The sequence below is a fragment of the Sminthopsis crassicaudata genome, chromosome 5 (genome assembly GCF_048593235.1).
Source record: "Sminthopsis crassicaudata isolate SCR6 chromosome 5, ASM4859323v1, whole genome shotgun sequence".
NCBI classification, from domain to species: Eukaryota; Metazoa; Chordata; class Mammalia; order Dasyuromorphia; family Dasyuridae; genus Sminthopsis; species Sminthopsis crassicaudata.
The window spans coordinates 134,985,779-135,013,276 of record NC_133621.1 but is presented as its reverse complement, the minus strand read 5'-3'; the positions used below and the strand labels follow the sequence as shown (position 1 = coordinate 135,013,276).

Here is a 27,498-nt window from a genome sequence, read left to right as displayed (position 1 = left end):
GTCACACATCCTTGATACAAGGATTTTTAGCATTGTAGTAGGTTGAGGTTTTGAATGTAGTCGTTATCGTGGGTGCCAGAGATTTTGACCAGTAGTGCAAGACCAATGCCTGCTTCACAAGCTGAGAAGACCAATAGGATTAGAGGGGCTATGAATATTGAGAATATGTATTGTTAAGTGTCTGAGGTCACATTTGAACTCAGGTCCTCCTGACTTAAGGGCTGGTGCTCTATCCACTGGGCCACCTAGCTGCCCCCTGAGGCCACATTTGAACTCAGGTCTTCTTGACACCAAGCCCAGCATTATATATGCCCCTTTTCTGTACTGCCTCTCATTTTTTTGAATTATAAAAGTCATTGATACTGACCTAGTGAAAAGTGAAAAACGATAGTTGCCAATTAAGTTATAATTTAATACCATTTATTATTTTCAATATTGGCACTTAATAACCCATTCTGAAGGAGGAAGATGAATTAATGGAATTTTTTTTTTCTTTATATGAGACTCTCACAGCTTCTTTGAATGCCCATCTGATTGCCCTTTAGCAAAAGCAGGTAGAATCAGTATCAATATTTATAGTTAAGATATCAAACTCTTCTCTATTTTACTGACTTATCCAGCAATAAACAAACAATTGAACCTTGTTTTACATATAGCTAATCTTGCACATGAAAATAAGTTGTTTTTATGTCTTGACTAACCCTGAAAATAGATGCCCATATTTCTTGGGAAGAATTTATTTGTTGTTTTCTAAATTTAATTTGTTTTAGTCAGTCAAGATCTCACCCTTTTTCTCTATCCTACTACATTCCCTAATTGAGAGCATAGAAACAAAACCCATTACAAACAAATTTCCACATTGGCCAGCTCTAAGAACAGTCTTTTATTCTACCTTCTCAATCGGGAAATAAATAGCATGTTTCATCATTAGCCCTCAAGAATTCTGGCTGGTCATTATGCTGATACAAGTTAGTCACAGTAGTATTCCACCACATTTACATGACATAATCTACACATCCATTCCCCAATTTATGGGTCCCCCATCAGATTACCCTCAGATTATTGCTACTTCAAAAAAAGTAATAAATATCCTTCTTGTTTTTTGGCACTAATCCTTCCCTTAACCTTGCTTCCTTCTCATTCCCCTTTTGTTCTCTTATCCTTTTCCATTTGTGTATAGGTTATTCTTGGCTGTGAGCCCTTATTTTTGTCTTCTAGAATTCTAAGTTTTTTCTTTTACAGTAGTGGCTACTAAATCATGTGTGATTCTTATAGTGTCTTCTTTTCTCTAAATTTATAGTGTCTATCTTTTCTCTAAATTTTGTCATGATATTTCTGGGAGTTTTTATTTTAGGATGAATTCCTTTACTTTTATCTTTGATCCTAAAATCTGGGCAACTTTCTTTTAAGATTTTAAAAAATATGCTATATAGACTACTTTTTTGTTGGTAGCATTCAAGTAGTCCTATGATTTAAATTTTTTTTCTCCTCAATCTGTTTTTTTAGATCACTTTTCTTCTATTTTGTACAGCTTTTTTACTTTATCAAAATAAATTTATTGTCTCATGGGATGCTTGACTTCTTTTAGTTGATGAATTTGGGGGGAGTTTGTTGTTTGGGCAAGGTTTTATACTTCTTGTTCCAAGCTATTAATTCTCTTTCCAATTCTTTCTTCCAGAGCTCTCATTTGTTTTCCAATTTTTCCTCAAGCACTCTAATTACATTTTTAAAAATTAATTCTTGCTTCATGTTTTGCAGTAATTCCACTTGGATTTGTACCCTAGTTGTTGAGGTGGGGGTTTCCCCCTGGGGCATTGTTTGCAGATTGTGGGAGTCATTCTGTTTTTGTAATTTGAGCATCCCAGCAACCATAGTAGTAGTTCATCATGATGGGTTCTTTTCTTGTATGCACATTCTTCCAGTCCACTTCTTGACTTTGGACTTGATGTTAGAGCTGGGCTTTACACTTTTCTGGAGGAAGGGTCTGGGCTGGTCCTCCTGCTGGGGACTTGTCTTCTTTCACTACTTCCAGAGTGGTCTGATTGCTTCTCTACAAGCTCTTCACCTGAGTTTAGGTCTTGTACAAGTAGACAGGTGATAGATTCAGACCCTCCCAGACAATAGGAAAGCTCTGTTGTCTCAGAGTGACAGAATTGTAGGCTCCTCTTAGGTTTGAGATTCATGAATTGGCTATTCCTCAGCAGATGCTTTAGGGTCCGAACTAATTCTTCTGCTGGCTTCTGCATTTTGTTCCTTCTCAGTACACACCCATGACCTTCCTATTCAGAAATACCAGATCCCTGAGTACTCTTCTTAGTCTGCCCTGGGTATGTGACCTAGAACTGGACATTGGGCAGTTCTTGTTGCCCACATGCAAAGATTCACAAACTTTGCAGTTGGCACCTCTCCCTATTGCAGTGCCTCCATAAATCTGGAGGTGCCTCAGTATAATTTTGCAACTACTTCTTATCTTGATGTGCAGTCTCTCCCCAAATGTTGCAATGTTCCCTTACTCTGGGCTCATTGAGTCTCCAATGTCCTTAGACCTCCCTGTCCAAACTCAGGAAAATGGCTATGACATTTTCTGGATTTTCCATCAGGATTTGATCTGGAATGCTTTGTAAAGTTCTGCTTGAGGAAGTTGGTAGAGTGGAACTCTCAGCCATCTTGACTTTGTTCCTTACTCTGATGAATTTTTACAAGTCCTTAGGTACCTATCACTAATTGGTCAGTGAAATAAGGTTTGAGATATCAGGGTTTTAGTAGAACTTTGTTTTTGTTCTTCTGATGTTCTCTATTGTATTCCCTTTAATGTTTTTGCCTACTTCCCCTTCTAGGGGAAAAAGGGATGGAAGAGAAGAGAAATCTAGATGGGAGTTAAATCTCAAGATTACTTTGGAATCAGGGCTCCAGCCTGGTTTGAATTCCTCTCCCTTTGCTTTACTCTCCAGTATATTTGTCAAAATGTTATGTTCAGTCCCTGATATAACTCTGGTATGAAGGATGAAAAGGTTATTGATGCTGTCTGTGAGCAACATTTCAAATACCATTTTTGGAGTTTCACCACATTGTGCATCAAAAACAAGCCCAGGGACTGAGATGTGTCATGTGATGCTTACTCTATCTTTCCCTGCTGTAAGGAAGGATTAAGAAGGGCCTTCAGGGATTGTCAGTCTTTTTTGAGAGGAAGAAGAGAGAATGAAATATTGAATTTATTAAGAAGCATATTTAAAGGGTGCTAGAATGGGAGTCAGGAGGCCTCAGTTCTACTTCTCACCATCCCCAACTTCCAGACACTAACCTGGGACCATGGCCATATCACTGTCTTCTCTAAGACTTAGTTTCCTCATCTGTAAAACAGGAATTAAAATACTTGTAGTGTACAGCTCAGTGGGTTGTTGTGAGTAGAGTGCTTTATAAAATTTTGTAAAAGGAATCTTAAATTCTATATAAATGTGTTATTATTGTTTCCTTTAATACTTTTAATATTCATTACATTATATAATATACATACATAATATACTATTAATTATATTTAATATTCATGTACTGGTGCTACTACAGACCAGTTAGGTGGTACAGAGAATAAAGTGCCAGGCTTGGTGCCAGGAAGACTTATCTTCAGGGTTCAAATCCGACCTCAGATGCTACGAGTTTTGGGACCCTAAGAAAGTCGCTTACTCCTGTTTATCACAACTGAAAAATGAGAAATACATGACATCTCTCCAGTGTCTTTGCCAAGAAAACTCCAAATAGACTCATGAAGAGTTGAACACAACTGAACAACTAATACTATTGTTTGTATTACTGTTGTTGTTTTGCCTTTGGAAAGGCAGGATGACATAGTAGATATAAGTCTGACTATAGTCTCCAGAAGAACTGGGCCCAGATCCCATCCTTGATATTTTCTACCTATGAGATCTTGAGCAAATCACTTAATTTCTCTGAGCCCCAATTTCTTTATCTGTAATAAAAACAGCCTAAGGTCCCTTTTACCTCTAAATCTGATTCTATTCTCTTTTATGTGTCTGTTTTCTTAATTGTATTTATCATTTAGGCAAAAGATCATGGCTTGTTCTGTAGAGCTCCTAGTATAGTTGCCATGTGCAACTATCAAATTTTCAATGGAGACATTTTCAACTTTTCAAACTAGTATTGAGAATAAGGTCTCTGATTTTTAAAAAATATTTGATAATTGGGGATAGGGAAATATTAAGGGAAAAAAAGAGAAAAATTAAAGTAACAGAAGTCAAATTTTTATTGATAGAAGGAAGATACTCTTTGGGAAACCTTGCAGAATGTTAGGGGAAAAAGTGCAACTGTTTTCTACCCTGATATCACTGCTTATACTATAATCATTATTTTTGGTATATTCAGTCAATAAATATTTACTGAATGCCAGGTACTTAATACTAGAGATACAAAGAAAGTCAAAAAACAGTTCTTCCCCTGAGGAACTCACTGTCTGCTCATAGCAGCTACTATGCAGAGTAGATCCTTTTTGCTAAAAAGCTAAATACAAAGAACTAAATCTGTCAGGTCTCTATTTTTTATTATATCTGGCCTATAAGTTGTATTTATATATGCATTTGTCACAAATATCCAGACACACTAAAGTATCTCTCCTTTATCTTTTTAAAAATTATTTATTATTGACACCTATCATTATTACAGGGTCTAGTCTTTTATATGTTTCTCTGTAGCTATCTTAACTGCTGCATAAGAAGCCAACCTTTCTGTTTCCTTTCTTCTCCCTGGGAAGGCAACTACAATCTTTCCTTGTACCATTTGACAAATGAGTTTCCAATTGGCAGCATAAATCTTGTTAGATAAATGGGAAGATGAACAGATCACTGACTCCTGTCATCTTTCCCCCTCTCTCATCAGAAATGGAGGTCTGGATGTTGAGCTTTTAAATTTAACCAGTGTGCAGCCGCTAACTCTGCTCATTACATTCATCCAGTGAGTTGTAACCTTGTCTATCTTATTCTCACCATTCAGTTTGCTGTATGGAGACCCAAACTGTATGTGTAGACTTTTTAAAAAAAAAACTCTTTTTTTTTTCCCCTTTGTTCTCCCATGCCCTTTCCCCCAGAAAGGTACAATTATGGGCAAATATATTTGTGTATGTGTACAGTGTGTGTGTGTGTGTATGTGTGTGTCTATACACACATATATACATTATGTAGATATCTATAATTATACACATACACATTTGTATATATATTTATATGATTGTACTATGCTTATTTCCATTTGTACTGTTTCTCTGAAGGTGGATAGCATCTTCTTTCATAAGTCCAAATCTCCACATCTTTCTAAATCCACCAGCTCATCATTTCCTTCATCACAGCAATATTCCAACTTGATACTATCTAGTTATTTTATATCATCCAAAACAATGCTGATTAATGTGACTGACATAGTTGTGGTTTCCCTATTTTTCTTTTCATTAAATCTATTTTAGCTTAAATTTTATGTGAGATGATGCTTTTTTTACATAATAAATGTTATTTGTGGTCTTTATTTTATGTCTGTGTGGTTCTCTCATTTTTATAGCATTTCCTGAAAGAAATATATTGTTGAGTTCAGATTTTTAATCTACTACATGCTTCCATTTTATGGATGAATTAATCCAATTCACATTCTAAGCTATAATTGCTATTTATTTTCCTCTTTCCTTTCTTATTATCCTTCTCCCCTTATTTCTATCCCTCCTCACTCTTCCTTTTAGCTTCTACCCCTCAGAGAGACTATTCCTATTTCTCCTGATTCTTTTACTTTACTTCTACCCCCTACCTTGTCCTTCTATTACTTAATTTACCCCCCTCTCCCAGAATCCCATCCTTATCCTTTCACCTCACCCCATCCTTTTTCTTTCTTATTTCTCTCTGACTTAAAAAGACTTTTATACCCTTCCAAATACATATGTGGCTACCTCTTTATTCCATTCCCATTAACCCATATACTCTTCCGTATTCTTCCCCTTATCCTATTACCTCACCCTCTTATTTCTTTGTAAATTTTATTTCCTTCTAAATATGTATATTGTCCCTTTAATCCGGATCTGATTTGAGTAGGGTTCCCTCTAAAAAGAAATCCCTCTTATCTTCTCCCCCCTTTCATCTTATTTCTTTCTGAATTTAGAAGACTTTTATATCTATCTATATCTGTATTGTGTATGTATTGTTCCTGCTTTAACTCATTCCTGGTAAGAATAGGGTACTAGAACTACCGCCTTCTTTCCATCTAATTCCTCTGTGTCAGTTCTTAGATTCCTACTACATAGTTATAAAAAGCAAAATTAATAACAATTCTTATTATATTATATCATAATTCTCTATATAACTGATAATCACCCAATATTCAGTTTTACTGAAGAATATGACATCCAGCCTATTTAAGAGATGCTGGGTTTTACATTAACATCACACTTAAGATACCGCTACAGAAAAGTTTTGAATGTACCAGAGGAATATCTTATTTGATTGTGCCCCATGTTTGTGCAGATTATAGTCAGTCATTCGGCCTTTGCATGAGAATCTCCCAAGAACAGCTACCCTTGACTTTGAAGGCACTTCTTTACATCAAATCTAGCTCACTGTAATTTCCCCATACTGTTTTCATTTTGGGGAACAAGCACAACAAATCTAATCCTTTCTCTATCTTCAAACTACCATGTTTCTCCTCAGTCTTCTCTAAAATAAACATCCCAAACCAGTTTGTTATCCAGTTCTCACATGACATAGCTTTTATCATCCTGGTTGCCTTCCTATGAATATTTCCTATATTTTTAATAATCTTAGAATATGGTGACAAGAACTGAATTTAGCACTGAATACAGTAGTAGTTAATAACAATAAATACCAAATATGTTTTTTAATTTACTCTGTGTACAAGATACTATTAGTCATTGAGGATGTAGAGATTAAATCTTGGCCTTGAACAGTTTACAGTCTGTTTGTCCATATGTTTGTTATGTATGTGTTTTACAATAACTAGAAAGTAGTATACACTCTAATAAATTCCTCATATTTAGTTATCTAGTTCCAGATAGTCACATTTCATCTTTTGTTTTAGTTCAAACTTATTTCACAGCCTAACAAAGTAGATACATAATCTACCCAAATTGCAGGTTAGAATATATTAAATATAATGGAGAGGTCTTCATAAAAGTTCTTCAAGAAATTCTTTTTGAGAGGGAAAATGACCTACATGTGCAAAAAATATGTATAGCAGCTCTTTTTGTGATGGCAAGAAATTGGAGGTTGAATGGATGCCCATCAATTAAATGCTTTTTGCATGTTGACTATGATGTATTAGGGAGTAGCTGGGCACATTCAAGTATAAATATCTATCAGATATTTGGAGATAAAGGACAGAGGTAGAGGGCTTAAATGTAGATTTGAGAGTCATCTGCATAGAATTATGAATTAATGAATTAATATCATTTTCAAGCAAGAAAGTGTAGAGACAGAAAAGGGACAAATAAAAAACTTTGAAAAATATTCATATTTAAGGGGCAGGAGAGTAATGAGCCAATGAAGACAGAAGGAACTTTTAAGATAGAAGGGAGTATCATAAAAATATAGTCTTATGGAAGCCAAGAAAGGAGGGAATGGCCAACAATATCAAGCATTGCAGAATAATTGGGGGCAATGAGGGCTGAAAAATGGCCAGTGATATGGCAATAAGAACATCATTTTGTGACCTTGGAGAAAATAATTTGCTTTGAAGAGTGTACAGAGAAACCAATAAAACTGAACAATTTCCATGCCATATAATTTTACTTCATAGAATATTAATTTCAAATTTAGTGGCACAAATGGCAGACTACAGTGTGATTCCTTTTTTATTACAAACTTCCAAGCAGTTTTTCATCATGAACTAATGTATTATTTTGTGGTAAATATTCCTCTAAAAACCCATTACTCTAGAGGAAGCAGTATTGAAATTCCCTTCAACTCTCTGTTTTTGGATTGTTTTAAGGTATGTTTTATATTGGAAGAAGAGGTTCACTGAGCAGCCTATCACAGATTTCTGTAGTGTGATAAGAACCAATTCCAAAGCTCCATTTGGTAAGTATGCCACTCGGCTTTTTTCTATTCCTTTCTTTCCAAGAATGCAAAGTAATAATCTTGAGATCTTAAATTAGACTTGTACTTAATTTCATAATAGCTAAAAATTGAGTAATTTTACTTGTCTTGTCCAATTTGAAAAAGACTAAGAAAGAACTATATGCCAAGGTTAGTCCTGCTACATATATATATATATATATATATATATAAATATTTATTTAATTGAAAATATTTATTTATTTAAAATATTGTATATATTTTTAAAATATATAAAAAATAAATCTTTTGAGGAAAAAATTCTAAATATGTTTCTCATTTGTCTTTCTAATCTCTCAACAGAAGAGCAAGATGATTATTTTTTATTATGTGATGTTTTACCAGAAGATAGAGTTCTTAGAGAAGAACTACAGAAACAGAGATTGGTGAGAATTTTGTTTTTATTAGTACCATTTGGTTTGGGGGAAAGACCCAAATATTAATGAACAAATGTATTAATTCATATCATGATTGAAGTATTTTGTGTTAAGGCTCCACACAGAAATTTTGGTTTTATCTTTTTCCCAGCACTAAAATAACAACATCACTCACACATTTCAGTGTAACTTTAGTTGCCTGACACATGCTAGGGATTCAGCAGTCATGGAAAAATGCCCTAAGCTAACATTGAGTTGAATTGATTATGCTTTTGGTCCTCCCCTTCCCCTGTAATATGCTGTACATTAATGCTCCCTTTATTCCAGTCTACAAATTAAACATATGGTTCAATAAATACAGTATCATTTTTAATGTTTAGAGATTACTATTAGGTAGGTTCATTTTAATTCCTTCAAAATTCCTTCTTTTTCTACCACAAACAATCTAAGATTTTATGATGTCTTAATGGAAAAAAAAAAAAAAAGAGATTTAAGGAAGTGTTTCATTTTTTAAAAAGTGAATTAGCTATAAGCTAACAAATTAAGAAAAATAAAAAATTCTGTAAAAATATTTATTTTTCCCATTTTCTTTTTAAACTCATCATCTTTTTATCTAAAATAAGTATAGGGCCAGACTATTAAAATAGCTATTATCCACATGTTTTTCTTTATATTCTTTCCATGTTATTCTGTCTTTTTCCAAATATACCATTTTACATTGAAACAAAAATTTACATTGCCAAAAAATGGCAAAGGCAATTGAGGATTGGGTTTTGGCAAAATGGACATAAGTAAAAAAAAAAAAAAACAAACAAGAGAATGAAGGATTCTTGGGTACTTATAAGGATAGAATTAAAATGGATAGTGGCGAGTATAGTTAGAAGGTACTAAAATAATAGATTAAATGGGAAGTTCTTGATGAGGACTAAGAGCAGTTTAATGAATACTATGATCAGAGAACAAGAGCCTCAAGTGTTGAGATCTAGAAGCAGTAACATTGCCAAGTGGTAGTAAAATTAAAGTATAACTCTGTTGGCAAGTAACTTAAGCAGAAGGAGATAAAGATTACTGGAGAATGGGGGCAGCTAGGTGGCGCAGTGGATAGAGTACCAGCCTTGAATTCAGGAGGACCTGAGTTCAAATCTGATCTCAGACACTTAACACTTCCTAGCTGTGTGACCCTGGGCAAGTCACTTAACCCCAGCCTAAAAAAAAAAAAAAAAAAAATTACTGGAGAATGCAGAACTGGGAGGTCAGGTTCCCATATGGATCATTTAACTATTTTATTGAAGTCCTGAGGATTAAGGCACAAGGTAGGGAAAAGAAAGATGAGCCTCGTGGGGAAATTAGCCTTTAAAAGAATAGAAGTAGAATGGTAGATCAGTAGAGTGGAAGTGATACTTAGGGAAGAAAGAGCAGATGAACCCATCTTCATCCATTGTGTTTAGCAAAATGAGAAATAGAAATTTCTATTGAAGTAGAAGGAGATACATCTTGTGTCATCTGAGCAATGTCAGATTTTGGTTAAGACATTGAAACCATATTTCTTGACTTCTCTCTTTTCTAAATATATGTCAAAGTAATATAATTCTTTTGCATTGATTATTTGACACATGGCTTGGCTTCCCTACTAACACTAAAATAGGGAACTTGAGACTGAACATGGGAGTTTAAAAAGCAACATGTACTAATCTATGCATTTTTTTTCCTGATATCTTAATTTAACATTCACTCAAACCATATGGTCACTACTTCTGATCAATAATAGTAAGCCCCATCTTCTTGAATTACTAGAATTCATGCCAGTTAGGTACATAAAATATTTCCAATGTTTCTCTAATGTAGCTCTGTACATGTTTGCACTGGAAATTTTCATGTTCAACTCTATTGCTGGTAGCAACAAACATTCAGTGTTTATGAGCACTCAGCAGTGAAATATAACTTTTATTTAAATTAGAGAAGAAACTACAGTTGAATTCTGTATGATTTAAAAGACATGACTTCAGGAGTTCTCTTAATGGCAATAAATATTTTATCAATATTTTTAACCAATTTGACAATTTTCTCTGTTGGAGGAAAATACAAAGTTTTTTCAAGAAATGGAATTTCAGATATTGCTTCCCCTCCTACCCAGTCCCACCCCCAATAAATTATACACCTCTTAAAGAATATATTATCGAAATCTTGTCTCATGCTAACTTTTTTTTTTAGCATTTTTACTTGGTGTGATAAACTTGCACTGAAGCTGGCTTGTGTTTTCTCTGTTTTGCTTACAAGATAAAGCTATTTTAAAATAGTCAATGAGAGTATTTAAAAAAAAAAAGTAGTACACATTTATCTTTTCCTTTCCTTACTTCACATTAGTTTGAAACAATAAGTCAATCAAGTGTTTATTAAGTACCCTCATGTGCCAGGCTCTATGCTATGGACTAGGGACACTGCAATTGGGACAGTGTCATATGTTGGAGAACAGCAAGCAGACCAATGTGGCTAAGAGAATAAAGTGCATAATGAGGAGTAATATATGATCAACTTAGAAAGATAGACTGCATCAAATTGTGAAGAATGCAGAGGAATCTATAGTTGATCATGGGAGATGGGGAGTCACTGAACCTTCTTGAGCAGGAGATGAAAGCTTTAGAAATACCAGTCTGGTAGCCAAGCAGAGGAGAAATTATAGAGGGAAAGCATCAGATTCAGAGAGAAAAAGCAAGAAGCTGAAAGGTGATGGCACAACATGAAATTTACTTTACTGATGTGACAAATACATTAGTAACTCCATTTTATAATGAATGGGCAGCCTGCTTTTCTTGAATAATAATTGTAAACAAGTGTGCAAAAAATAAGATTATCATTGGGAGAGAGATATTGATATTCAAACCACTTGATTTGTTGTTCAGTCGCATCCAATTCTTCAAAACTCCATTTGGAGCCTTCTTGGCAAAGATATTGGAGTGATTCGACATTTCTTTCTCCAACTCATTTTACAGATGAGGAAATGGAAACAAACAGGGCCAAGTAACTTGCCCAGTGATTTTTCTGAGGCCAGATTTGAACTCAGGAAAATGAGTTTTCCTGACTCCAGACATACCTGGCACTATAATTATTTCACCACCTAGCTCGCCAAACTTCTGGATGATTATGATTTTTCTTCCCTTCTGAGGGAAACAAACTTAAAACCAATGTGAGTTGTGAATATTTACCAGTTGGCCCAGCTTCAGGTTCTTTGGAGTACAAATTTAGCATGAAAGACCCCTGTCAGCTTTGGTAAGCTCCTTGAGACCTGAGACAGTTTTATTTTAATGTAGGTATCTTCTATAGCAACTAATCACTTACAACATAGTAGATACTTAAATATTTGGTGTTTGATTTATTCTTTGCCTACAAATAACCAGATTCTGTTTCCTTGAGTAAAAGATAAAAGCCACTTTTCTCCTTCTGTTCCTGATTTTTTAAAAATCAGATTTCTTATTGATTTCCCTGTACTGGAAGAAAACAAGTTACTAATATTCTCATACCTGAGAGTCTTATATTTCTTTTCTAATTCAGCGATACCTTCCTGTAGGGTTGTATGGTATCTTTAGAGAATCCATCTTGAGCTGGAGTTGACCTTAAGCTACGTAACCAGTTATTTTTCTTCTAGACAGTGTTGCACATACTCTCCCATCCAATGATTGCAATCATGGTCTTAGAAATCTTCAAGGAGAAGAGCTCACATTCTTCTGGTTTCTCCCAAATTCTACTTTTATTTATACAGAATTTCCTTCAGTTTTTTCTTCAACCAGAAAAATGAACTCATGCCCTAGGATTTCTCCTGACTTAATACCTGTATTTTCTTCCTCCCTCCCCCCAACCATTATTACTTGAGCCCTGAAGGAAGGCAATCATTTAACTCTCTGTCTCCCACTCTCCTTGTTCACACTTCTTAGATGTTCAGCCCACACTTGCCTTTGCCTCTTCCCTTCGAGTCACCCCAGTGAGTCTCACAGAAGAAAGAAAAATATGGCCTTTCTCTCCTGTGTAGCAAGCAGATGGCATCTGCTTCTAACATTATGATTCCAGAAAGGGTGGGAGGTATTGATGGCTTTCAAGAAGGTGAGATATTAGTCAGATCATATCACATGTATGTCAGGCACTTAGCATCCAGTTAAGCAATCCTTTCCTAGTGGGTTTTGGTTTGGAACCAGTTGGCAATCTTGGTAACCAGAAGAAAACCGACTCTCAACAATTCTGTGTCATCTCTGTGCTTTCTGTAATTACTGTCTAGGAAACCTGGGGCAAGAGTGAAAGAACATTGTAGTCTTGATGTTTTTTTAAATTGACTTAAATCTTCCTGACATGGCAGGACTTGCTTTGTTTTAGGTGTTTTTATTTCAGGTAGTTAATCCCTACTGCCTGTACCCAGAATGCTAAGAAATTGAGTCTCAACATATCAAATGCTGGCAGAAAAATATGAATGTTGCCCCTGTGCTGCTTTGCATTGCTCAATACTTGAAGGGGAACCCCCCCCCCAAAAAAAAAGTTGGCTTTCAGGAAGCTTCCTTATTGGAGATTGCTCCTAAAATATTTAAGAAACTTAGAGGTTGCTATTACCTGAAAGTTGAGGGATGTTACCAGCATCCAAAGACAAAATTGGGTCACAATTTCATTTTTAACTTGTGAATCTAAATGCTGATCTCCATCAGTCCTTGAAACTTAATGAGTATTTATTGACCAGTTTCTGGGTAAATGTTTTTATGTTGTGTGATCTCTGGTAGAATGGAAAATGCCATGATTATTGTTGCTTATGCTTTTATTTACTAATGGTGATAGGTATTAGGTCTTCTGCAGAGGATACCAAATCATTTACTGAGTTTAAAAAAAAGTAAATGTTATTTCTGTTCCTCAACTCAGAAAGGTGAAGGATGCTGAGAGGTTAATTAATCTACCTCTACTGCATTGTAGGAAGAACAGGAGGAAATAGTTTTTTTTTATTGCCACAGAGATTGTCCATATCCTTTTGAATTGTAAAATGTTTTAAACTAGAGCCCTAGACTTGGAGTCAGAAAGATCCCACTTTGACGGTTGAGAAAGAAATAATCTAAGGACATGTTACTAGTCTTATATTCTTTAAAATTTCATTGTCTTTGGGCTAATGTGCAAATGGGCAGAATGACCACTTTTTGTAATTGATTTAAAGTATAGACATAGAAGCTTGTATTACATTGATTTGCTGAAACCATTTTGAAGATAAATCCAATAGGAGATGCTAACTACTCTAGTAGCAGTGAGGATAAGAGGGATGAGATGCCCCTCATCCTATTGCTGGAGAGTTTTCAATTTTTCATTGAATTTCAATTCAAAACCTTCATTAGATTTTTATGTTTTAAAGGCTTTTCATTCCATGTGCTTTCAGGATTATGAGGCTTTTGGTGTAGCAGTATCTAGTAAATAAAAAATTTTATGAATGAGTGTTAGGTCCAGGCATATATAGGCAATATTTATTGATGATGATCCTCTGGATCCAGTAGAATTGATTTGTTGAATTCTCAGGGATGTTTTGGAAGCTTTATTCATGGTGTGCAGCAGCTTAGTGGCACAGTGAATGGAACGCCAGGTCTGGAGGCAAGAAGACCTGAATTTAAATGCAGTTTCTGATACTTATTAACTATGTTATCCTGGCTGAGTCACTTAACTCTGTTTGCCTCAATTTCCCCATCTGTAAAACAAGCTGGAAGAAGGAAATGGCAAAATATTCCAATATCTTTGCTAAAGAAAACCTCAAACGGGGTCACAAAGTTGAACACGACTGAACATTTGTGGTAGAAAGTTTTTATCTATTATGTTTTAAAGGATAGTGAACTTCTGATATAATTCTTGGTGTGTCTGTGTGGGGTGACTTTTATGGTGTTCTCATCATTACCAATTTATTTTCACCTAGTAACATAAGATTTGTATTCTTTGTGATATAGACTATCACAAACAGTTATTATTGTAACATCCTTCTACATTTTGCTACAAGCAAATGGATATTTTATACTTGCTTAAATAATTGTACATCGTATATAAAGGTTATCATGATAGCTGTGGATGTTTGTACCTTGAATACAATAGACCCTCAGTGCATATGTATTGGCTTTTTTATTTTATACAAGTGATACTCATCTATTAGTGATTATTTAAATGCCCTTTCTCAAAGCTGAGGGCTGGTCTAGCTGATCACTCAAGATTCTTTACAGAAGTTTCATGTAATGAAACTTTCCCAATCTAGAGTGGGGATACAGTGGAGATCATAGAATCTCTGAAAATCTTTAAAACACTTTTTTCTTTAATAGAGTTTTAAGTGCTAAATGGAATCTGCTGGCTAGGTAAGTAAAAGTAGCACTTGAATTTTTTCAAAGCCCTTTAGATAAATTAGGTTATTTTATATTCACAAGAATCCTGGGAGGTTGATGCGATTATCCTTGTTTTACTGACAGGAAACTGAGGCAGACATTGAGTGATTTGCCCGGTGGTTGGGGCTGGATTTGAATTTGAATTAGATAGTTTCTAGGGTTCTTCCTAGTCAATCAGTAAACATTCATTAATTGTTTCCCATGTGTCCACTGTCCTAAGCTCTGGGAATACAAAAAAACCAAAGGACAGTCCCTGTCCTCAAGGAACTTCAAATTATTATTTTAGAAAAAACCTAAAATCACTAGGCAGAAGAATATTGATTCTACTCATAAAGAGAAGGTGATTTCTCCCATTTTGAAAAATATTGCATCATCCTTGTATCAATGACACCTCTGGCACTATTAAATTATACCCTGGTCAACAGGAAAAAGTGCTCCTCAAAAGGAGTTGGGAATGGAGTGTTCCAACTGAAGTATGTATCCTGAAGTGTCTATGCCCATAAAGTCGGTTTTTCCCATCCCTCCTGAACTATTTTGATTCATTCATACATTTCTCTTCATGGATACTAGATGATGAGTTGAACTTTTCCAAAACCTTCCTTCATTTTGATTTATTGGGTTTAATCCCTTACAGATTTATCTCCCAGTTGCACAACTCACTTTGCCACAATACTAAGTTCTCAAAGGGAATGTGTGACTCACAGTTTGCTGTGCCTGTAGGTAAATAGCTCAACATTTCCACACTCTTTTTTTCTAAAGATCCTTTCATCAAGAGTTTCTAATGCATTAGTGACTTTACCATTTGGTAAGCAGTCTGGACACTGGAATTGTAAACAAGCTATCTTAAAATAAGTCTGGCACTCTGTGACTCAGTTCTAGTGGCAGTACTTTGGGTAGGACATTTATTTTTTTCATTACTTATTTCTTTAATTTTCATTTTCTCTCAGTTTCGTCATTTTCCTTTATCTTAGGCTGAAGAATCATAATGTTTTATTTTTTCCAATTACCTTTAAAGATAGTTTTCAATATTTACTTTTGTAAGATTTTGATTTCCAAATTTTTTTTCTCCTTCCCTCCCCTACATTCTCCCCAAGATAGCAAGCAATCTGATATTGGTAATACATGTACAATTATATTAAACATATATATTTTAAAGAGTGGCAGTGATTGTCAGTTTTGTTTGTGGACAAGATCAATGATTTCATTGATCGAGACAAGAACTTCTAGTGAAGAATCCCCTCTATCCAATGGAAATTAATAGCTTCTTTGTAATTTGTATTATTTGAGTTCTTTGGGTCACTGAGAGATTAAATGGCTTGCCCATGGTGTATGCTAAAGCTATCTCTAGCTGTCTGATACTCAAGTCTTTCTGACTTTAAAGCCAATTCTCTATCTGCTGTACCATGATACCTATCAACGTGGTGTTTGCGTAATAGTGTGATACTCAAAAAGCTCGAAGCACATAATTTCTGGATACTTTAGTCATGTTATTAATTATGCCAGCCCTTTAATAAAAGGATAATAATTTTTCTGTATCTCTCTTAGACCAAAGATCCTCCCATAGCAGTGGGCTCACTGTTTATATAACCTTGGAAGAGTAGGGGGGTGGCAATCAACTCTGATTGGTTAACAAAGAGTTAATAAAGTTAATAAGAGAACGAATGTGTGTGTGTATGGGGGGGGTGTTATGGATATACATATATATGGATAACCTTTGTGAATATTTTATTTTCTTGAAGCTTCAGATTTAGTAACATTTTGGTCCCTTTAGATTTCATATCATTCCAGTATACAAAAGTTCCTGTCAGTATTTCAAAAACTGAAATGTTTTTCTTTAAACTTATAAAAGATTTAAAGAACATTGCCAGCTTTTTGTTTTAGTGATCCCCATGTCACAACCTTGTCTCACAGACTCTGCATTTCAGTTTTTTAAAGTTTTCTGACATTTAAATAAATTCTGTTATTTTCACAAGTACTTTTGCATACATACTAATTTCTTTACACCTGTTAAGTCAGTCTGGTGAATTTTTCCCAATCCACAGACAAAGCCTAAAAAGAATCTACCTTTCAGCAATGGATCTCAATTTCCAGTATTCTCTTATGTTTTCAAAATGGCAAAACCCCTTTACACAGATTGTTGTTTTGAAATATTTCAAAGTCTAGGCCAAAAGTTTTAATTCCAGAAATTATATTAAGAATCAAACTCTTGTGAAAATTCAGGCTGGGATCATCCTACCTTTAGAATTCAACATCCATCACAAATAATTTTGTGAATATCTGGCTGTTATCAGTGTAATATAAAAAAATAGACCAAGTCCATACTCTGCATTACAAGTTCTGACTTATGAAGTGTGCTTTTAGCTTCATTTCAGCTTTTTTAAATTTAGAAAAATCATTAGACAATAACAATTATAAAAAAATTTGGCAAGATAATGCCCAGATTCCAACAGCATAAGTTATACCAGTGTAAAAAGGCATAAAAAGATATCAAACCAACATCAGGACAAGTAGCACCCTGAAAAGATCTAATAAATGTCCAAACATTTGAAATTAGGATCTATACTCTCAAGGTTAAGACTGAAAATTTCTCAGTGATATTCATTGTTAAGAACATTGATGCCCATCTTCTTCCTGTTTTCCCTAAAATAAATCTTCAATTTGACTATAATAGGTCAACCTATTTAATCACATTCCAAAAGTTTGAAATTTCACTGAGCAGAATCTGATATACATACAGAATTTTTTCTCATTTGTTCCCATGGAAGGATTGAGAAAATGAATATTATGATGAAAGGGTGGGTTATGTTACTATGTGGGTCTTGGCTAATGTGACTTGGATAGCCCCAAATCTTGGTCAGAGACTTACTTAATTTCCATACTTGACCAAAGGGAGAATCCACATTTTCCTAGACTGGTCTGAGCAAACACAATGAGCAGGAATACACCCATTAGCCTGAACTTAAAATTTCTTTTACATTCTTTGATTAGATCTCTGTCATCCTGGCTAAAGGAAGTGTTTTAGAGAGGTTTTCCACACTGGTTGATTTCTGGATGAAGAAATAGAAAGGCTGGGGAGGAGAGGGAGGAGAGAGGGAATCTTGGTTCTGATTCAATAAATAGTTATTAATACAAGAGAGAAATAAATATTTCTCTCAATAGTATTACTAGATTCAGAATGTTGCAACTGTTAACCAATTCAAAGAAGTTTAAAGATCATGCCATACAAGGAGCAGTTGAAAAACTGAGAGATGTTTAACCTGAGGAAGAGAAAACTGTGAAATAGCTATTTTCAAGTATTTGAAGGTTTGTCATATGGAATGAATATTAAACTTCTGCCTTTCCCCAGAGGGCACAATAAGAAATTATTGATGGAAGTTTTACAGTCAGATTGAGGTATGATGTAAAAGAGAAAACAATTCTGACAATTGAACTTTGCCAAAAGGAAAAGGATTTTTTCAAGTCCCTCATTAGAGAGCATCTATGGAAAATCAGGTATTTGTTAAATATATTGTAGAAGACGTTTTCATCCAGGCAAAGGTTGGATATTTAGACCCCGAGTTATCATATAACTGACTCTCTTTAAAAAAAAAAAAAATCGGTGTCATATTTCACAAGGAGAAAGCAAGAGATGAGGGGGAAGAACCTGCTTTCTTCAAGGCAATTAATGTTACTATTGAATGCAGGTTGTGCTTACAGGTCAGGAAGCACCTTGGCTAGTTCCCTGAGCAATATATCATGTCTTTCCACATTAGAATGTAAGCTACTTAAGGGCAAGTGATTGTCTGGCTTATTTGAATTTGTATCTCTAATGCCTGGCACATGAAAAGCAAGTGCTTAATAAAGATTTCTCATTCATTAGTTGAGGGACTGCCCTTTTTTCTTTTTTCTTTTTTTCACTCAAAGCATCTTATACATTCAGCCAGAAAAACCTCTGCTATATACCTAAAGCTTCTTTATCATTTCCTGTACTTTCAGCTTATAAATACCGAAGGGACTGGGCCCTAATCTCTTCCATGTCATTAAGTATGTAAGCACAGGGTTCTTTATTGATGTCCTTTAATTAATGCATCAACTGCTCTTTGAACCATGCAATGATAGTTTTTCTCCAAAACTGCTTTGTTCTAAAATTTGATTTGATTTCATCAACTCCATTGATGAAGTTTGAAAAGGCAACATTTATGACCTTGTCATTTCTCAATTCTGTAATTCCATTAAAAAAAAAAAAAACAAAAACAAAAAAAACTAGTCTCTCAAGCTTGTATATGTTGTTAGCTTGGGATTTTTTAATTTAGTAAAGTTACAGAACTCATGGATTTATGACTGGGACGTTCTCGTGTGTGTGTGTGTGTGTGTGTGTGTGTGTGTGTGTGTGTGTGTGTGTGTTTTTAATGTATTTTTTAAAAAACAATATTATTTTATTCTAAATTTTTTTTAAACATTTTTTAACATTTGCTGTGGGTGAAATCATTTGGTATATTAACCTTGCATATATTATTTTAATTGTCCAAATGACTTATACTCTATCTTATCTCCTACCAATAATACAGAATTAGCATAAAAGTAGTGGGCCCAGCCCAGTCTAGTCAAAATATTATTTTTTAAATACTATCCCAACTATAAATACTATATACATATATATATATATACTATATAAATACTTCATAACTATCCCATTATAATGACTAAATGTGGGCTCAGATAAGAAAATGTACCTCCCCTCTTCTATACAGAGACAGAAAACTATGAGAATGTAACATTATGACAGTCTGACACAGAAGTGTCAGATTTAGTTGACAAGTTAGTTTTGCTGAATTACTTTTTTTCTTTCTCTTTTACTATTGTTGTAAGGGATGGCTTGCTAGGAAAAGGCAAGAAGCTAAAAATATTTGAAATTAAGGTGGTCTAAAAATAAAAGATATGAATAAAAATTTAAAGCATTTATTTAAAACATTTCTATTTAAACATATATAAATGATTTAAATCCTATACAGACACAGACAGTTGGTCGTCTAGTCTCAGCTTGAAGACTTATAAAAAGAGAACTCATTACCTCCTGAAGCAGTCCATCTCACTTTTGGAGAGCTCTGTTAAGAAGTTTGCATACATACACACACACACACACAGAGAGACCTGCTTTTATACATATTTGTGTGTGTATATATATATATATATATATATATATATATGCATGTGTATGTACACATATTCCCCACACTCATATATACTTCAAGCAGCCATAATTTTGTGTTATTGCATATGTTACACCATACACTGAAACGGCCCTCTCCATCGCAGTAGATAGTTTTCAGAAGTTGCTGTGATAGAATAATTTATCATTTTGTGGCCAGGCTGATGGATGGACACGTGGTCTGTACTCAAACCCATTGAAAGTTTTCTAGATCAGCAAGACCGTAAGAACCTTCAAAAAAACCTAGCTATTTCAGCATAGTTTAATAAGGCCTTGAAATAGGAATTTTTAAATTTTAGAAATGTGGATTTCTCTTATTCCTCCATTTCAGGGAAGAAATGGAATGGAGAAGAATTGAGGGCTGCATTAAGAGACTCATCTTCTAGTAATAGGAAGGTGATAATCCCATCATGCTCTGCATTTGTCAGACCTAATCTGCTGTAATGGATTCAATCCTTGATGTTCCTGTTTAAGAATGACTTAATGAGGGAGAGAATTTGCAGAAGAGCAGCAAGGATCGTAAAAAGCTTTGGATCCACATTATATGAGGATTGTCTGAAGGATTTAGGTCCAGAGAAGAAAAGTGGGGTGAGGGAGCAATGTGGATACAATGGCTGACTTCAGGCTTTAAAAGGGATATGGAAAAGTTATCATACTTTTTTTGTTCCAGTGGAAGTCAAAAAAAGACAAATTTAAGTTTAATATCAGGAAAAACTTCCTAACAATTGGAACTATACAGAAGTGACTGCCTAAGGAGGTGCTTAGAAATCTTAAGTAGAGCCTGGATGAACACTTGTCAGGTCTATGATAGTGGCAATTCCTTTTGTGTATGAGTTGGACTAGATAGCTATAAAGGTCAGTTCCAACTCTCCAACTGTATGATTCAGTGAAACCTGGATTTTTATTATGTACCTACCATTTGTAAGGCACTAAGTATACAAAGATATAAACAAAAATAACTCCTATCCTTTAGTATAAGATATACATGTTATAAATACAAAGCACTGCCAGAAATAAGGGAGAGCATTGATTATTGGGGGAGAAAAGAATAATAAAGGCAGTGTGTAAAAGGTGATTCCTGATTTATTCCTTAAAGGAATGCATATATTCTAAAATATTTATAGCAGCTCTCTTTGAGGTGGCAAAGAACTGGAAATTGTACAGATGCCCATCAACTGAGGAAATGTTTGGATATGCTGTAAAAAATGATGAGCTTGATGATCTTAGAAAAACATGGAAAGATTTGCATGAAATAATGAAAAGCAAAATGGATAGAATGAAGAGAACATTATATATAGTCTTAGCAATATTGTTTTAATGAGTTTGAGCAAATAAATCATTTTGACTATTACAGATAGCCAAATTAACTATAAAGGATATATGAAAAAAAAAATGCTATCTGCATCTAAAGAAAAAACTGATAAATAAAAGTGTACAGAAAAATTTACATAAACATATATACCTATTAGCAGTGGTCCTCAAACTTTTAAAATAGGGGGCCAGTTCACTGTCCCTCAGACTGTGGGGGGGCTGGACTGTAGTAAAAACAAAACCTCACCCTCTGTCTCCACCCCTCAGCCCATTTGCCATAACCCGTGGGTCGAATCTGGCCCGCAGGCCATAGTTTGAGAACCCTGCCTATTAGTGTCAAATGGTAGCCATCTCTAGGATGGGTGGGAAGAAAAAAAATTTTCATGATAACTTCATTATATATTAAAAAGGAATAGCAAGTTGTACATAACAGATTTGTAGTTTCATGTGCAATATCTTTTTATTATATTATGTTACAAAAATCCTTGTTTGATTTCATAATTTTTTTTTAAAGGTACTTACCTAGGAAAGGAAGAAAAAGAGCATCCCAAGCTTTGGGATAGTCTGTGCAAAGGTTTGAAACAGGAGATGAAATCTCTCATATGGAGAACAATTACTTCCTATGTTCTAATTAATTCTAATTTGTCTAGAATGTGGAATGCATGAAAATAGTGTAAACTTAGTCTAGCAGGATAGATTGGGATCAGGTTCTGAAGAGCTTTAAATGCTAAACACAAGAATACATTATCCTAGGGGCAATAGGGAACTAACAAAGCTTTTTAAGCAAAGGACAACTATATGGCAGGTAACTGTTCTATGACTTACAAGTGGTGCATTTTCTCCTCAAAATCGACCTGAAGTTATCACTCTGTGGCCAAGGTGCTGTCAGTATATGTTTTGAAAGTATAATTGTGATCAAAAAGAGATTTAAGATCAGAAGTGGGAAAGAAGGATAAATGGAATGACTTAGATTCATTAGATCATAAATTTAGGACCTTTCAGACCAACTAGTTCAACACTGTTTCCATCAGTGATAACACCCTACAATCTGCCAGTCACAAGCCCTTTTAGCCCTTTAGTCCTTCATAGAGAGGCTAGGTAAGCTCACCTAAATAAATAAATAAATAAATAAAAACAAGATATAGAAGACTTTCCTGTTTGAAGGAACAGAATTTAATCTGAAAAAAAAGGGATGCTTTCTAAACACATATTCTTCTAAATCTGTCAGTCTCCATCTCTAGAGATTGTGCTTCTATAAATTTGAAGTCAAGATGTTCCAGTCTGTTTGTCCAGAATCCTTAGACCTCACAGGCACCTTTTTAAGTGTTTCCTGTCCAAGTTCTGAAAGGCTTTTTCCATTCAGTAACATGTCTTCTGTCTGGTAAATTACCTGGAACAAGTATTATTTTTAAACCCAAACACCTCAGAATCAATGACCATAAAGCTTTTGTATCGTGTTCTAAGAAGATCTGTAAAATGTCCACTTTGGGCTTGGCTCTAAGATCCAAGTTTCAACCTTGATAAGGTAAAAAGAAGTAATTAGTTTGGCAAGTTCTTCTTTTAGCCATTTATACACTTCAGAAAAATTATTAAAGAGTTTTAAAAATTATTCTTTTCTACCCATGACAAGTCTAGGTCCAGAATTTGTCTACAAGAGTGAATTATGGGAATCAAAGTATCTTTACAAATCAGTAGAACTCACCAAGTTTATGAATGAAGTATTATTGCTCAATGTAAGGAAATTCCTTTGTTACTGGGACTATTGAATCCATTTTATTAAAACAACTAACCACAATAAAGACAACATAAATTTGTAAGCAGTGGGAATATTTCAATTTGGCTTTAGAAAAACCTCTCTTTCTCTTTTTATGAATTGAATTGAATAAAGAAGAAATATGAACATTTTTTAAATATAAATTAAATTGTAATTAAAATGTAATTTGATGTAATTTAGTGGAAAAAAAGAATAACTGTTGGGGTCTTCAATTCTAAACCATTTACCTTTCATGATGTAATGATCAGACTTTATTTAACTGTAAATTTTTTTAATTTTCAATTTACAATTATTTTTTCTCTCTCTTATCCCCACTCTTTCTCCAAAAAAAGAAAATCAAAATAAATATGCATAGTTACCCAGCATGGTAACTATACATCTGTAGTGGGAAGATTGAGTCTCTTGAATTCAGGAGTTTTAAGATGAAATAAACTAATTTCATGTCTGAACTAACAGCACCAGCATGATGAGTTCCAGGAACAGTGAGTCATTAGGCTGCCTTTCTGACCCAAAAAAGTAAAAGAGTAGGTCACAGTTTCTGTGGTGATTCTTGGGGTGGAGGGAAAGTGAGAGAGAGAGAGAGAGAGAGAGAGAGAGAGAGAGAGAGAGAGAGAGAGAGAGAGAGAGAGTCTGTGTGTGTGTGTGTGTAGGGAGTGTCAAGTTTGTAAGTAGCCTCGGAAAGATAAGACCTAGTTGCAAAAACAAACAAAAATACATTTTTTAAAAAGTCCCATATTGACCATATCCAAAAATATGACTCTTATTTTCTATATTTGGTCCATCACCTCTCTGTTAGGAGATAAATAGCATTCTCCATCCTTGATCCTCTAGAATCATGGCTGATCATTGAGTTGACCAGAATTCTTAAGTATATATATACTCAATGACTCCAATGTAAAATATGATACCTTTAGACACTTCAGTCCAGTGCACTTAGGGAAAGGAGGAAATGTCTATATGTTATTATTCTTTCCTGAAAGAAGCAAACATCATACAAAATTATCTTCTTTTATGGAAACTAAAAAGAAAACCACTTCTTTGTCAGGTTAATTAAGGTCTTAAAAGGATTATTTAAAAAAAAAAAAAAAAAAAAAAAAAAAAAAAAAAAAAAAAAAGTAAAACTCAATGTAGTGTTGCCACACCTGAAATTTCCTCCAAAGTTCTGTACAAAAACTTTGACTCACATACCATTTAGAAAGAACTGCAAGCATATTACTTGATTTGTCTTAAATTTGCATCTTGAGTTCTTTTCTCAGAATTTGTTTCCATGGTAACAAATATGCCCACTGAATTTACTCATCTAACTGCACAATCAACATACAATATCTCAAACACAAACCCGAGATCTTTCAAACCATAACGGTAGAGTATTCAGGCTGGCAATGATGACTTTATGTTCTCGCTAGAATGAAAACTTGCTCAATTCGTAAAACTTCCTGAATTATTTTTTTTATAACATAATAGCTTTTCTGTCTTAGAATGTATAATGTTCTTTTTTTATTAAGAATTTTTTTTTATTTTATAATGTTCTTAATAGGCAAGTTTCTTATTCTAGCAAATATCCTTTTAATGTTAAAATTAGGCAACTAACAATTGATATGTGTAAAATAGAAACCCAGGTACAATCATGCCTACAATATTGATATGTAGAATGGTGACGGGGGAAATCATCATGAGAACAACCATAACTAAGTCTTTGCAGTTAAGAGAATTCATCCATAGATGAATTCACATTTGCCTTCCCTAGGTATGTTGGATATTTTAGGTAAACAATGTTCCTTCATCCATTCTAGAAGTATTTACTGAGTATCTCCTTAAAACAAGGAATATGTGTGGTGTAGAAAGTTGTTCCAGGTAAGAACTTGACCTTGTAGAGTTTATAGTCTAAAACAGTAGCTCCAGTAGTTCTCAAACCTCTTGGGAATTCATGATGTTTTTCCCAATCTGAAGCTTGAGCCCATAGCCTTTCTTTCAGGTGGGTAGGTAGTTTCAAGAAGGTGCTTTATTTTTGGTCCTCTGGAAGCATAGTTGCTAATTGCATTAATTAGAATTTTTAATACTTCAAAAGTTGCATTTCCTTCCAGTGTGGTTGTTTTATATAAATTGTTCTCCTGATTCTGTTCAATTTACTCTTTAAGAGTTCATACAAGTCTTCCCAGCTTTCTCAAACCATGCTCTCAGCATTTTTCAGCTTGTTTATTTCTGTATATTGTATACTTAATCAATTGGTTGACCTCTTCATGTTTTAACCAATATAAAAACATTGGGAGAATTAGTATTTTGTAGTATAATTGGAGATCTTGTACTGCTAATTCAACATTCTTTTAACTTTTTTTCCCCCATTATTTCCCTGAATATTCTTGTCCAGATGAATTTTTAACAGAATTTATTAGGAAATCCTTATATTCCTAATTGTCTCTGAATTTTGGAAGTTCATTTATGGCCCTTTCAAATTTTTTTCCCATGATGTTGGGTTATTTAGATTCTCTATTTCTTGTTCTGTTCACCTGAACATTCTATATTTTTGTAAGTATTCATCATTTATTTTATTTTATTTTATTTTTGTTTTTTTGGAATAGAGTTGGGCAAACTTTTCTAATAGTAAGTAGAAATACTTTTCATCAATCAACTAACAACCCTTTATTACACCCTTTTATTCTGGGCAATGTACTAAGGATTGGTTATAGTGTTTTAAGTATTTAATGCTTAGATACTAAGACAAAAGTGAAATAATTCCTATTCTCCAGCAGTTTATTCTAAAAAAGGAAACCGTGTGTGTGTGTGTGTGTGTGTGTGTGTGTGTGAGTGTGTGTGTGTGAGAGAGAGAGAGAGAGAGAGAGAGAGAGAGAGAGAGAGAGAGAGAGAGAGAGAGAGAGAGAGAGAGAGAGAGAAATTTCAGAGAGGGAGTCTCTAGCAACTAGGAAAATCAGAAAAGACTTCATGTAGAAGATGGCATGTGAACTGAACCTTGAAGGAAACTTGGGATTCACAAAGGTAAAGATGAAGAGCATAGGCCATAAAGACAGAGAGATGGAAAGTAGCAAATTGTGTGTGAACAACAGTTTTTTGGTGTTTTGTTTTATTTTAAAGTTCAGTTAGACTTAAGAGAACATGAAGAGAAATAATGTAATAATACTAAAAAGCTAGGTTGGGTCCACATTGTAAAGGCTTTAAATGTCAAACATAGGAAGTTGTACTTTGCTTTAGAATTAATAGAGAGCAATTAAAGTTTGACTAGAAATTAATAAGTTGCTTTGATAACTATGTGGACAGTGGAACAAAGGAAGACAAGACCTGGAGGTCATTTCAATAATTTAGCCTTGAAGTGATACTGATCTGATTTAGGCCATGTGAGTGGAGAGGAGATAGACAAAAGAGATGTAGTAAAGATCAAAATGGCAAGATTTGGCAACTGATTGAATATATGGTAGTGAAACCGAGGAATCAAACGTGATGGCAGTTATAAGCCTTCAGAACTGAAAGGGTAATAGTACCCTTGCCAGAAATAAGGAATTTCAGAAGAAAGGCAGAATTAGTTACAATGATAATGCGTCCTGTTTTAAGATGCTGATAGGACATCTATTTTGAAATATCTAATAGCTTACTGGTGATACAAGACTAGGAGACTGGAAAAACTAAGTCAGGTCATAAAGCTCTGGGAGTCATTTGCATAGAAATGATCATCAAACCTGTAAGCACTAATGAGTTCACCAAATTAGAGTTATCAATAGCAGCATCTATGCTTATGTCCTTCTAAATCTCTTTCCTAGATTTCTTTCACATTTAGATTTAACTATCACATGCTAACATATTTGACATACAGTTAATTCTTCCCCAAATCTCTATTTATGGTCAAGTTTTTGTTTTTTATCACTGCCGAGCATGCACCAAATATTCCTAGGGAAAAAATGCTTGTGTAAAATAATGTTCAGTTATCTGTTGATTGAGCATCTGACAACCCCAGGCATTAAAAATTATATCACAAAACTTCTGGTTCCAATGAAAATCGCTTCCATGAAGTCCCTGTATTTTACTGCAAAGAAAAAAAGTTTCGTTATATCTTCCCTTCTCAGACATATATCATATTTGACTTAATTTTTCATATGATACTCAGTTATGTAGTTTCCTGTAGCAACCTTCAGCTGTGTCCTAATAAAAGCTAGATAGCAGAGATATCTGATCTGTAGGTGTATTGGGTTGGAAGTGGTGGGGTGGAGCAGGTGGACTCAAAACTGGTAGCAGTAAAAGCAGATCCATAATCAATAGAAGAAGGAACTTTACAGAAATAATGTGATCTTAAGAGAAGGGAAGAGAACTACTCCCAACTAGGAGGGCTCTGGAGTCTGCAAAATCAGTGAAA

At 34.3% G+C, this 27,498-nt stretch overlaps 1 protein-coding gene across 2 annotated transcripts in view; it reads left to right on the top strand.

The window, feature by feature from the left end:
• The window catches only part of ZNF277 (zinc finger protein 277), a 156,142-nt gene that overhangs the window by 85,495 nt on the left and 43,149 nt on the right, over positions 1-27,498 (top strand). For both annotated transcript variants that reach the window (XM_074268285.1, XM_074268286.1), the window contains exons 3-4: positions 7,990-8,078; positions 8,418-8,500. In XM_074268285.1, coding sequence (XP_074124386.1) covers positions 7,990-8,078; positions 8,418-8,500 — 172 coding nt within the window. The remainder of the gene's footprint in view (positions 1-7,989; positions 8,079-8,417; positions 8,501-27,498) is intronic.